At 43.4% G+C, this 13556-nt stretch overlaps 1 protein-coding gene across 9 annotated transcripts in view; it reads left to right on the top strand.

Moving 5' to 3' along the window:
* The window catches only part of ralgps2 (Ral GEF with PH domain and SH3 binding motif 2), a 566060-nt gene that overhangs the window by 463324 nt on the left and 89180 nt on the right, over positions 1 to 13556 (top strand). For all 9 annotated transcript variants that reach the window (XM_063063724.1, XM_063063722.1, XM_063063726.1 and 6 more), the window contains one exon: positions 1117 to 1171. In XM_063063724.1, the coding sequence (XP_062919794.1) occupies positions 1117 to 1171 (55 nt within the window). The remainder of the gene's footprint in view (positions 1 to 1116; positions 1172 to 13556) is intronic.

The raw sequence follows: 13556 nt of genomic DNA, 5'->3' as shown, positions 1-13556 counted from the left end.
ACTAGACAGGTATATGGAGGAATTTACAGTGGTGGGTTATATGGGAGGCAGGGTTTAAGGGTCGGCACAACATTGTGGGCCAAAGGGCCTGTACTGTACTGTCCTGTACTGTTCTATGTTCTATGTTAAACTGAGGGCATAAACATAGATTTTATCAAATTTTTAGGAATGCCCCCCCTCTGCCCGTTCACCATTCCCAATTCCCATTTCCCTCTCTCACATTATCTGCTTACCTGCCCATGACCTCCTACTGGTGCTTCACCCCCTTCCCTTTCTTCCATGGCTTTCTGTCCTCTCCTATCAGATTCTCCCTTCTTCCACCAACTGACTGCCCAGCTCTTTACTTTACCCCTCCCCGGCTCTCAGTTTCACCTATCACCTCCTACCTTGTATTTCTTCCTCCCCTCCCCGCACCTTATTACTCTAACTGCTCGTCTTTTTTCTCCAGTCCTGACGAAGGGTCTCTGCTGGAAAGGCTGACTGTTTACTCTTTACTATAGATGCTGCCTGGCCTGCTGAATTCCTGCAGCATTTTGCATATGTCACTCATATAGAAGCAAACTTTGAAAAGTAAGTTTGCTTAAGTCACAGATGTTTAGAAGGAATGTATCTAAGACTGTGGAACTTGGCACTTAAAACCACCCTGAGTTGCCCAATTTTGCCCTTTGCTCATGACAGGTCTCCCCATGGACTCCATTACTTGAATTTGGCTCTTTTGCCACCCCCTGAGCATTTTGACCTAAATCCTTTCTTTCCACCTCTCAGGTAACCTAAGCTTTGACTGTATTCTCCTCACCTCCTCTAGATAAGTGAAGCCTCAGCATCTGTGAAATGGGTCTTCCGTCCAATACACAATGCAGTTCAGATTCCTGATCTGAATGATAAGTGAGTTAATCAAAGAATAGTATTGAACATTTGGTAAATAATCAACTTAATAATAGTGAGATTCCTAGATAATTATCTTTTTATCAGTAATGTGCACTTTTATCACCAGAAAGTAAGGAAAACAAAACCATCCATTACCTAGTTAAGACATAAACTTTGTTAAAAGTACTTTAAGTTTACATGAATGTCTGCGTAATGTGACATTCAATGCCTTAACATTTTTTGCTTCAGGTAGCAGTGAAGGTTCTGAACTCAGTGAAGAAGTGTCATGGCCAGCATTTGAAAGGCAAGTGATTTTTGCAAATCATATTTACATTAGGCTGATTTTTGATGTGTAATAGTTCCACGTACTGCTCTTATCTATAGCTGTTGCTGTTGGGTAAATGCCTTTTCTACTGTTCAAGATAGTTTATAAGCTGAGTCATATATCAGCTTTACTGACTGACAGATATACTCAAAAACGGCATTTTCTTTGATTTCTTTTTTTAGTATTTAGCATTTTTCTAATTCTTGACATTCTGGTGGCAAAACGTACAGATTATTTGTGGACCAGTGTTTCAAATAATGAATTGCCACTCTGATGCTGATCACCTGATTGATATGTTGACAGCAAAATCCTTACCTAAGAAATGTAAATGTGGTGATACTGGAGAGTAAATGGAGCAAAAACCATCGGACCTGGAATTTTGAAACAAAAACTGAAAATGCTTGAAGCACTCAGCAGGTTAAGCAGCTTCAGTAGAGAGAGTCTATGTTTTGGGTCAAGCATACATCAGAACCTGAAAAATAAAAAACCCAGTTTAAAGTTGCAGAGAGGGGAAGAGTGGTAACAAAAGAGAGGAAACCTCTGTGGGAGGGCCCAGACTGAAGTTGTCCAGGAAGCAGCTGCTAACAGATATCTAGATTCAATGAAGAATAGACTATCTATTGTATAGAACTGTTAATTGTTAAAGTTCAATATTAAGTCCTGATGGCTAAAATGTAACCCAATGAAGGACAAGGTACTATCCTTAAGCTTATATTATATATTGTTGGAATAATCTATGAGCCATAGGTAGGGAGGTCAGAATGCAACTAGGTTAGAGAATTAAAGTGATATATGACAAGAGGCTCAAACTTTTATATGATTTGAAGAGAAACCAGAGAACTTTTAAACAGAATGGAGCCGGTTTGCAAATATATCACTTCATTTGTTTTCTTCAGTTATAAAAGCCATAATCTTGTTGACTCTAAATGCAATAAACTTTCTCCTTGTCCACAAAGGATACGGTCATGGACATCCTGCAGATAACAAAACATTATGGATAGCACTAAGGTACAGCCGTAGTGTCATAGAACACTACTGCACAGAAACAGGCCCTTTGCGCATCTAGTTCATGCTAAACCATGAATCTGCCTAGTCCCATCAACCTGCACCTAAACCATAGCCCTCCATACCTTTCCTGTACATGTACCTTTCCAAATTGCTCTTAAATGTTGAAATCAAACCCATATACACCACTTGCGCTGGCAGCTCGTTCTACACTGTCACCACCCTCTGAATTAAGTTGATTCCCCTCGTGTTCTTAAACATTTCACCTGTCATCCTTAAACCATGATCTCTAGTTGTAGTCTCATCCAAACTCAATGGGAAAAGCCTGCTTGCATTTACCCTATCTATACCCCTCATAATTTTTTATACCTTTATCAAAACTCTACTTAATCTTCTACGTTCTAGGGAATAAAGTCCTAACCTATTCAACCTTTCCCTATAACTCAGGTCAAGTACCAGCAACATCGTGTACATTTTTCCTGCACTCTTTCAATCTCATTTATATTATTTCTGTAGGTAGGCGAACAGAGCTGCACATGATACTCCAAATTAGGCCTCATCAATGTCTTATACAATTTCAACATAACATCCCAACTCCTTTATTCAATACATTGATTTATAAAGGCCAACATGCTAAAAGCTTTCTTTACAACCCTATCTACCTGTGATGCCACTTTCAAGGAATTATGGATCTGTATTCCCAGATCCCTCTGTGGTACTGCACTCCTCAGTGCCCAACCGTTCACCATGTAAGGCCTACCCTGGCTGGTCCACCCAAAGTGCAACTCCTCACACTTGTCTGAATTAAACCCATCTTCCATTTTTTAGCCTATTTTCTCAGCAGGTCCAGATCCCGCTGCAAGCTTTGATAGCCTTCCTAGCTGTCCACTACACCCCCAGTCTTGTCATCTGTAAATTCGCTGATCCAGTTTACCACATTAAGATCCAGATCGTTGAAATAAATAACAAACAACAATGAACCCAGCGCCGATCTCTGCAGCACACCACTAGTCACAGGCTTCCAGTCACTAGAGGCAATCATCTACTCCCTACTTCTCCTGTGAAGCCAATGTCTAATTTAATAGCTCATATTGTATTCTAAGCAACTAAACTTTCTTGGCCAACCTCTCATGCAGACCTTGTCAAAGGCCTTGCTAAAATCCATGTAGACAACATCCACTGCCTTGCCTTCATGAACTTTCCTGATAACCTTCTCGAAAAACTCTAAAAGATTGGTTAGATGCAACCTTCCATAGCCCCTGGTAAGCCTCAGGCTTGCTCAGCTCGCTTTCGTTTAGGGGGAGCAGTTTTCAGCCCTGCCGAACTGGGTAATCAAGTTTGTGTGGATGCTGTGTGATGTACCCCACCCGGCCAAATAACAGACAATACACCATATGTGCTTAAATGATAACATTTTATAGATCTTACTAGAACTATATAATTAGTAGAGATAAAATATAAAAGGAAAGTAAAAGGCATCAAACTTATCGAAGTTCAACCACTTCGTGCACAACAGTTGGAGCTCAATTAACGGAATCCACTTTCCACCCTTCGATCCCCTCTGACCTCCTCGACCCGACGCCTGGGACCAACCACGGTGGTCAACCAGACGCTCCACACGAGTCTGTCTTTGTCTCCTCTCCTTGCCGAAGACCCTGGGCCTAAGACTCCCGTTCGGGGTCCGTTCCGCCGCCCAGCTCACAGCATCGCGTCTCCTATCTCTGTCCCCATCCACTTTCTGCCCCAAAGCCCATGAGAAACAATAGCTTACAGACACACAAGAAAGAATAACATCTATCCCAGTTGGTTAGCAAATTAATACAACCCTCATTATCAGTAATATAACCCAAATAAACTGCTAGGGAGAGAACTTTCTCAGTAGTTAACATAACAAAGAAGCTACTTTATTCTAACATAACAAAGAAGCCATTTTGATTAGCCTCAGCAATAGCATTAAAGAAGAAACCCCTTACAGTATTCTAAGCAACTAAACTTTCTTGGCCAACCTCTCATACAGACCTTGTCAAAGGCCTTGCTAAGATCCATGTAGACAACATCCACTGCCTTGCCTTCATGAACTTTCCTGATAACCTTCTCGAAAAACTGTAAAAGATTGGTTAGATGCAACCTTCCATGAACAAATCCATAATCAATCCCTGTCTATCCAAATACTGATATATATCCAGTCCCTTAGAATACCTTTCAAGACCTTTCCCACTACTGATATCAGGCCTATTAGCCTATAATTTCCTGGTGTACTCTTAGAGCCTTTCTTAAATAACAAATGAACATTAGCTATTCTCCAATCTTCCGGCATCTCACCTGTCACTAAGAATTTTTAAAATATCTCGGCTAAGGCCCCTGCAATTTCTGCACTAGCCTCCCAAGGGGTCCGAGGGAACACCTTGTCAAACCCTGGGGATTTATCCACCCTAATTTGCCACAAGACAGCAAACCTGTCCTCCTCCATAAATTGTAAAGGGTCCATGCTCTCTGCTGCATTGCCTCACTTCTGTAGATAGTGTGTCCATCCCCTGAGTAAAAACAGATACAAAAACCCATTTCAGATCTGCCCTATCTCTTTCAGCTCTGTACATAGATTACCACTCTGATCTTCCAGAGGACCAGTTTTGACCCTTGCTATTCTTTTGCTTTTAATATTGTTATGTAATCGACAACAATGAATATAAATCAAGGCAGGTTACAGGTGTCCCCCACTTTTCGAACGTTCACTTTACGAAACCTCACTGTTACGAAAGATCTACATTAGTTCCCTGTTTTTGCTAACGGAAGGTGTTTTCACTGTTACGAAAAAAATCAGCGCGTGATAAAAGGCAGCGCGCGCCCCGTGCAGCCGCTCTCCCCCAGATTCGGAATGGCATTGCTTAAACACGTTGCACTGAGCAGCCGTTAGCAAGATGAGTTCTAAGGTGTCGGAAAAGCCTGAAAGAGCTTGTAAGGGTGTTACAGTTAATGTAAAATTAGACATAATTAAGCGTTTTGATCGTGGTGAAGGAAGTAAGGATAATGTGAGTTTGGCTTGTGGAAGGTGACGAATATGATGTTGAAGAGGTTTTGGCATCCCATGACCAAGAACTGATAGATGAAGAGCTGATGCAATTGGAAGAGGAAAGGATAACAATCGAAACCAAATTCATTAGCGAAATGAACGTGAAGCAACTGCATGAGATTTTCGCTGCAATGATAAAGTACGACTTTAATTTTGAAAGGGTACGTAGGTTTAGGGGATACTTGCAGGATGGTTTGAGTGCTTACAAAGAACTGTATGATAGAAAAATGCGTGAGGCTCAGCAGTGAAGCAAGCCTTCCACATTAGCCACAGCAGACGACGAACCTCGACCATCGACATCGAGGCGCGCAGTCATAGGAGAAGATGAGCTGCCTGCCCTAATGGGAACAGACGACGAGATGACACCTCAGTGTCCCACCACCCCAACCCCCAGGCCATGGACAGATACCGATTCACAGAGAATGCAGCGGTAGCCGGGAGGCACACAGCACATCTTTAAGAAAAAAGCCGAAATAAACATACTAATTAATTAGGTGCCGCCCGACACTTAATTGTCGGCCCAGATCAGAGGCGATGCAATCAGAAATCGCCTCTGATCTGGGCTGACAATTACATGTCGGGCAGCACCCAATTAATTAGCATGTTTATTTCGGCTTTTTTCTTAAAGATATGCTGGATGCCTCCCAGCTACCACTGTACCCCTGCATACTTCGTGGATCGGTATCAGTCGGCCACTGCACCACCCCCAACCTGTGACGACGCAGTCTAACACACTATCATCAGTGTGCTCGATGTCTTCCCAATTCCCTTAAGTGATACTACACTGTACATACATTATTTCTACTTTATATCGGCTGTGTATTTTTACGTGTTATTTGGTATGATTTGGCAGATTCATAGCTTAAAGGTTACTGGAGAGAGTGCTTTTGCCGACAGCGCTTGCGTGAGATTTTCTGCTGAGAGCGCTTGCATGAGATTTTCGCTACGGAGAACACAATGATTGTGGAAAAGTATTTCTAGTTTATATAGACTGTGTATTTATCATATCATTCCTGCTTTTGCTATATTTTACTGTTATTTTAGGTTTTATGTGTTATTTGGCATGATTTATTAGGTTATTTTTGGGTCTGCGAACGCTCACAAAATTTTCCCATATAAATAAATGGTAATTGCTTCTTCGCTTTACGACATTTCAGCTTACGAACCGTTTCATAGGAACGCTCTACCTTCGGATGGCGGGGGAAACCTGTATTTAAAAACAACCAAACATTTATTAAACACGGATAAACAATAAAAAAAGCAAACAAAAACCTTAACCGGAAGTTAACCGCAATGCAGCCATTCAACAAATCATCACTCGGCACCGGTTCTTAAAGCGTTAAATGCAAAAACAGTTCTTAAAGCGGTAAAGTCAGATATAGTTCTTAAAATGGAAAATTCGAAAGTCGAACAGATTTATACGTTCAATTGGGAGAGACTTCTCTGGAGAAGGATTTCTTCACAGACACGACTTTCCTGCTGGCTCTGTCCAAAGGATTCACGATGCAGGAAATAAACAGTTTAAAACAACTGACCTTAAATTCTAGAGAGCAAACCTTTGCATGACCTACCTTACTCTTTTGGCAAGAGTTATCCTCGTTGCGGGTCGCTACTCCTTCAACGAAGACTCAATAAGTTTCTACTCAATGAAGCTTGATTGGAAACTCCAGCAGAACAACATGAGAGAAGTCTGGAGGGGGATGAGGACCATCACTGGGTTCCGGAAAACTAGCAACAGAGGAGCTGAAGGCAGTGTGGACAGGGCCAATGAACTTAACCTGTTCTTTAACAGATTTGACATTGTGGCCCCTGCCCATCCCCCACATGAGCCATCTGTTGTCGGCCCCCAACCAACACATATTCCACTCTCCCCTCCTACCCCTCCTCACAGTTCCCCACCCTGCTCTCATGACTATACCCCTTCCCCACACGAAACCACCACTGTGGGCTTCACAGCTGAACAGGTGAGAAGACAGCTGAAACGTCTCAACCCAAGCAAGGCTGCAGGACCGGATGGTGTCAGTACCAGGGTGCTCAAAGCCTGTGCCCCTCAGCTATGTGGAGTACTTTGCCATGTATTCAACCTGAGCCTGAGGCTCCGGAAGGTTCCTGTACTGTGGAAGACGTCCTACCTCGTCCCTGTGCCGAAGACACCGCACCCCAGCGGCCTCAATGACTACAGACTGGTGGCATTGACCTCCCACATCATGAAGACCCTGGAGAGACTTGTTCTGGAGCTGCTCCGGCCTATGGTCAGGCCACACTTAGATCCCCTCCAGTTCGCCTACCAGCCCCGACTAGGAGTTGAAGATGCCATCGTCTACCTGCTGAACCGTGTCTGCGCCCACCTGGACAAGCCAGCAAGCACTGTGAGGGTCATGTTTTTTGACTTCTCAAGTGCGTTCAACACCATCTGCCCTGCTCTGCTGGGGGAGAAGCTGACAGCGATGCAGGTGGATGCTTCCCTGGTATCATGGATTCTTGACGTCATGACTGGCAGACCACAGTACGTGTGCTTGCAACACTGTGTGTCCGACAGAGTGATCAGCAGCACTGGGGCTCCACAGGGGACTGTCTTGTCTCCCTTTCTCTTCACCATTTACACCTCGGACTTCAACTACTGCACAGAGTCTTGTCATCTTCAGAAGTTTTCAGATGACTCTGTTGGATGCATCAGCAAGGGAGATGAGGCTGAGTACAGGGCTACGATAGGAAACTTTGTCACATGGTGTGAGCAGAATTATCTGCAGGAGGAGAGCTAAGGTACCAGTGACCCCTGTTTCCATCCAGGGGGTCAGTGTGGACATGGTGGAGGATTACAAATACCTGGGGATACGAATTGACAATAAACTGGACTGGTCAAAGAACACTGAGGCTGTCTACAAGAAGGGTCAGAGCCGTCTCTATTTCCTGAGGAGACTGAAGTCCTTAACATCTGCCAGACGATGCTGAGGATGTTCTATGAGCCTGTGATGGCCAGTGCTATCACGTTTGCTGTTGTGTGCTGGGGCAGCAGGCTGAGGGTAGCAGACACCAACAGAATCAACAAACTCATTCGTAAGGCCAGTGATGTTGTGGGGATGGAACTGGACTCTCTCACAGTGGTGTCTGAAAAGAGGATGCTGTCTAAGTTGCATGCCATCTTGGTCAATGTCTCCCATCCACTACATAATGTACTGGTTGCGCACAGGAGTACATTCAGCCAGAGACTCATTCCACCGAGACGCAACACAGAGCGTCAGAGGAAGTCATTCCTGCCTGTGGGCCATCAAACTTTACAACTCCTCCCTTGGAGGGTCAGACACCCTGAGCCAATAGGCTGGTTCTGAATTTATTTCATAATTTACTGGCATAATTTACACATTACTATTTAACTATTTGTGGTTCTACTACTATTTATTATTTATGGTGTAACTGTAACGAAAACCAATTTCCCCCGGGATCAATAAAGTATGACTATGACTATGACTATAAGGTCGATCCTTTGTGAAACTGCTGAACGATACCGACTCCTCTCAGTCCTTTGGGTCCTGTACTTCGATAAGTTCTTCACTCTCCCGTACTACTGCTGGAATAAGGTACATCAACACATCTAACAAAAATTTCCAGTCCAGCACTATTGTACCTTGCAACAGAACATAACAACTGTTTTAAAAATGAAACTGCGTCATAAAAACAAATATGCAACAGAAATGGAGACACAGATGCATATTCTAGCTGGAAAACTAAAAACTAACTGCGTCATCTGAGGTCTTCCCTTATATACCCGTGGTGCACATGTCATCACGTGACCTCACATCAGTGGGAAAATTACATCAGGTGACCTCCAAAAGACCATTACATCATTCTCACACAAAAAAAATCACAGATTTCCTGAGGTATGTAACAATATATATGTATGAGTTAGTCCTGACGAAGGGTCTCGGCCTGAAACGTCGACTGTACCTCTTCCAAGAGATACTGCCTGGCCTGCTGCATTCACCAGCAACTTTGATGTGTGTTATCTGTAGAAGCCCTTAGGATTCTCCTTCATCTTGTTTGCTAGAGCAACCTCATGCCTTCTTTTAGCCCTCTTGATTTCCTTCTTCAGTGTTCTCTTGCATTTCTTACTTTCCTCAAGTACCTTAGTTATTCCTACCTGCCTATACCTGCTATGCACCACCTTTTTCTTAACTAGGCCCTCAATATTTTTCATAAACGAGATTCTCTAAACCCGGTATCATTGCTTTTTTTTTCTGACAGGAATATACGAATGTTGTTCTCTCAAAATTTTACTTTTGAAAGCCTCCCACTTACTATCTTTGCTAGAAAACAGCCTGTCCCAAACCACACTTGCCAGATCCTTTCTGATACCATCAAAATTGCTCTTTCTCCAATTTAGAATCGCAACCTAAGGACCAGATGTCATTAGTTCCAGGTTCCCAATCTGAAAAGTATCCTTTCACTTCCACTGTCAGCCTCCTACAATCAAGCCAATTTTATATCCACTTTGCTTACTCACTTTGGATCCCATGTATTTAAACTTCTATGTGCAGCCACCATGAGGTACTTTGTCAAAGGCCTTGCTGACGTCCATGTTAACAAGGACTTCTACCTTGCCTTCATTAATCCTTTTGTCACCTCCTCAAAAAAACTCATTGTGTGACATGATCTTCAATAAACAAAGCCATCTTAACTATCTCTAATCAGTACTTTTTCAAATGCAAATAGATCCTGTCCTTCAGAATTCCTTCCAGTAACTTTCCCACCACTAATGCGACACTCACTGCCCTGTAGTTCATTAGCTTATCTTTGCAGCCTTGCTTAAATAAAGGCACAACATTGTTAATCCTCAAAATGGTTTGGCCCCAAATCCTTAAATGAATAGAATGGTACAATGGAAGTACCAATGGAAGATTTTGTTTCCATCATTTGTTTCAACATTTATATATAGGGAAGCTGAAACAGTCAATATAAAGAAATAGTGCTTGTTAAGCAAAACATTAAAGCTAGGCCTTTTTGAAAGTGACAGAATTTGGATCTCCCTTTTGCAAGCCAATTCTTGATTTAATTCCAGTGTTAATAGATTTTTGATAATCATTAAATTATATGGTGGGGGGAAAGGCTATGGAGTTGGGGCTAATTTTATTCAGGCTTTTAGTCATTCAGCAATGGAAATGGTTCAATCCCATCCTATGTCTAAATAATGCAAAATTGAAAGCTTATTGTGAATGCAGTAGGGCATGTAATTAGTAACTTTGTTGTAGATGCAAAATATATAAAACTGAGTAAAGTGAATCAAAATATTAAATTTTGAATCCTTTGCATTTTTGTTTATCTTAAAAAAATTGCTAGGACATTTGAAAAATGCACAAAATCTTTTATTTTGGACTATTATATTTCCAACCCGCTCTGTGTTAATTGCTGTAAAATGGCGCCATTAAGTGGTGACTGTTTCCATGCAGCTCCGTTATCCTGCTGGTGAAGGTGCAGTCTCTGGAAAATAATACTGAAGACCTCAGAGGAAGGATTCTGTATCAGAGGGACATCTCAGACTGCTGTATACTTTGCTTTACGGAAATATGTCTATCCCCACCATTTTGGATGCAGCGCTGTAGCTCAGTGTCTTCACCATTCTCTGCAAAGACAGGACAACTTAGTATCTTCAAGACAGAACGTGGAGTATATTTGATGATTAATTCATCACGTGTGTATAAGCGTGATGGTTCTGTCTCAACCCTGCTCACCTGACTTGGAACATCTAGCAGTCAAATGCCATCCATTTTATTTGCTACGGGAGTTTTCACCATCATCCAGGTAGTGGTGTACATTCCAACTCAGGGCAACTGTAGGCATATTCTGGAGGAGCTGAACAACGTAATTAGCAGACACGAAACTGGACCCTGATGCCTTCCTTATCTTTGTAGGAGATTTCAACCAGGCCGACTTGAAAAAGTTTCTGATCAACTACCATCAACAGATGACCTGTAGAATCAGAGGAGCCAACATACTTGACTAGTGTTATACCACCATCAGGAATGCTTACCGTGCCATCCCATGTCCACACTTTGGAAAGTCCGATCACTTGGCTATACTTCTATTTCTAGCTTAGAGACTAAAGACTGCAGCACCAGTGGTAAGAACCAAGATGGTATGGTCAAAGGTGGCAAGAGAGCACTTACAGGACTGCTTTGAATCAGTGGACTCTGAATAAATATGCCACAGATGTCACTGACTTAATCAAAACCTGTGTAGATGAGTATGTTTCTTCCAGAACATACTGGACATACCCAAATCAAAAGCCATGGGTAAACCAGGAGATTCATAGTCTGCTAAGGGCTAGATCTGTGACATTCAAGACCAGTGATCCAGTACTATGCAAGTCAAGGATGCCTACCGTTTCGTCCCACGACCTCACTTCGGAAAATCAGACCATCAGGCCGTATTCCTCCTGCCGGCTTACAAACAGAAATTGAAGCGGGAGGTCACGGTGTCAAAACTAGTGTCACGTTGGACGGAGGAAACAGATGAGGTCCTCCGTGACTGCTTTGAATCGGTGGACTGGTTAGTATTCAAGGACTCGGCAGCTAACCTCGATGAGTATGCCTCAGCTGTCACGGACTTCATTTGGAAATGCACGGAGGACTGTGTGTCTCGCAAGACGATCCGGGTATTCCCTAACCGGAAACCTTGGATGAATTATGAGGTCAAGTCCCTTTTAAAGGCTAGAGGTGCGGCTTTTAGGGCTGGAGATACCAGTTGCTACATGGAATCCAGGCGTGAACTCTGGAAAGCCATTAAGGGCGCCAAGAGGCAATATCGAGCCAAGTTGGAAGCCCAGGCTAACCAGAGGGATGCCAGTAGACTATGGCAGGGTCTAAATGAGATCACTGGGCACAAAGAAAAGGCTGGGAATATCAATAACTGTGGCGCTTCTCTTCCTGACGAACTTAACGTATTCTACACAAGATTCAAACAGAAGAGGAGTGTCCTGCTCCCTCCGGATGAACCAGACCTGGTGGCATCGAGATTCATCGTCACCGAGGAGGACGTTAGAAGGGCCTTCCTGAAGATAAATCCAAGGAAGGAGACGGGCCCAGATGACGTCCCAGGATGGGTTCTCCGGGCCTGTGCAAGCGAGCTAGCTGGAGTATTTGCTAACATCTTCAACTGCTCCTGGCTTCAGTTTGAGATCCCCTCGTGTTTTAAAAAGGCAATGATAATCCCAGTGCCGAAGAAGAGCAAGGTGGCATGCCTGAATGACTATCGACCTGTGGCTCTGACATCAATTGCTATGAAGTGCTTCGAGAGATTGGTTATGGCACATATCAACCACAGCCTAATGGTCAACCTCGACGCTTTGCAATTTGCCTACCGGAGCAACAGGTCAACGGCAGATGCCATCTCTCTGGCCCTACATTCCTCCTTATAACACCTGGAGAATAAAGACGCATACGTAAGGCTCCTTTTCATTGACTACAGCTCTGCCTTTAATACCATCATTCCAAATAAACTGATTCCTAAGCTCTGGAACCTGGGCCTTAGCACTCAGATCTGCAGCTGGATCTTCAACTTCCTCACAGACAGGACCCAGGCTGTAAAAGCAGGGGACAAGCTCTCCTCTACAATCACTCTGAGCACCGGTGCCCCACAAGGCTGTGTACTCAGCCCCCTGCTGTACTCACTGTACACCCATGATTGTGTAGCCAAGTTTCCATCAAACTCAATATATAAGTTTGCTGTTGACACAACAATTGTAGGCCGTATCTTGGGTAATGATGAGTTTGAGTACAGAGAGGAAATTAAGAACCTGGTAGCATGGTGCAAAGACAATAACCTATCCCTCAATGTCAGCAAGTCGAAGGAATTGGCTGTTGACTTCAGAAGGGGTAGCGGACCGCACGACCCAATTTACATCGGTGGTGCACAAGTGGAACAGGTCAAAAGCTTTAAGTTCCTCGGGGTCAATATCACAAATGACCTGACTTGGTCCAGCCAAGCAGAGTCCACTGCCAAGAAGGCCTACCAGCGCCTTTACTTCCTGAGAAAACTAAAGAAATTTGGCCTGTCCCCTAAAACCCTCACTAATTTTTATAGATGCACCATAGAAAGCATTCTTCTAGAGTGCATCACAACCTGGTATGGAAGTTGTCCTGTCCAAGACAGAAAGAAGCTGCAGAAGATCGTGAACACGGCGCAGCACATCACACAAACCAATCTTCTGTCCTTGGATTCACTTTACACCGCACGCTGTCGGAGCAGTGCTGCCAGGATAATCAAGGACACGACCCACCCAGCCAACACACTTTT

This window comes from Mobula hypostoma, chromosome 12 (assembly GCF_963921235.1).
Source record: "Mobula hypostoma chromosome 12, sMobHyp1.1, whole genome shotgun sequence".
Taxonomy (NCBI): Eukaryota; Metazoa; Chordata; class Chondrichthyes; order Myliobatiformes; family Myliobatidae; genus Mobula; species Mobula hypostoma.
Note: the sequence above shows the minus strand (reverse complement) of the source record. Positions and strands in the feature narration are given on the sequence as shown.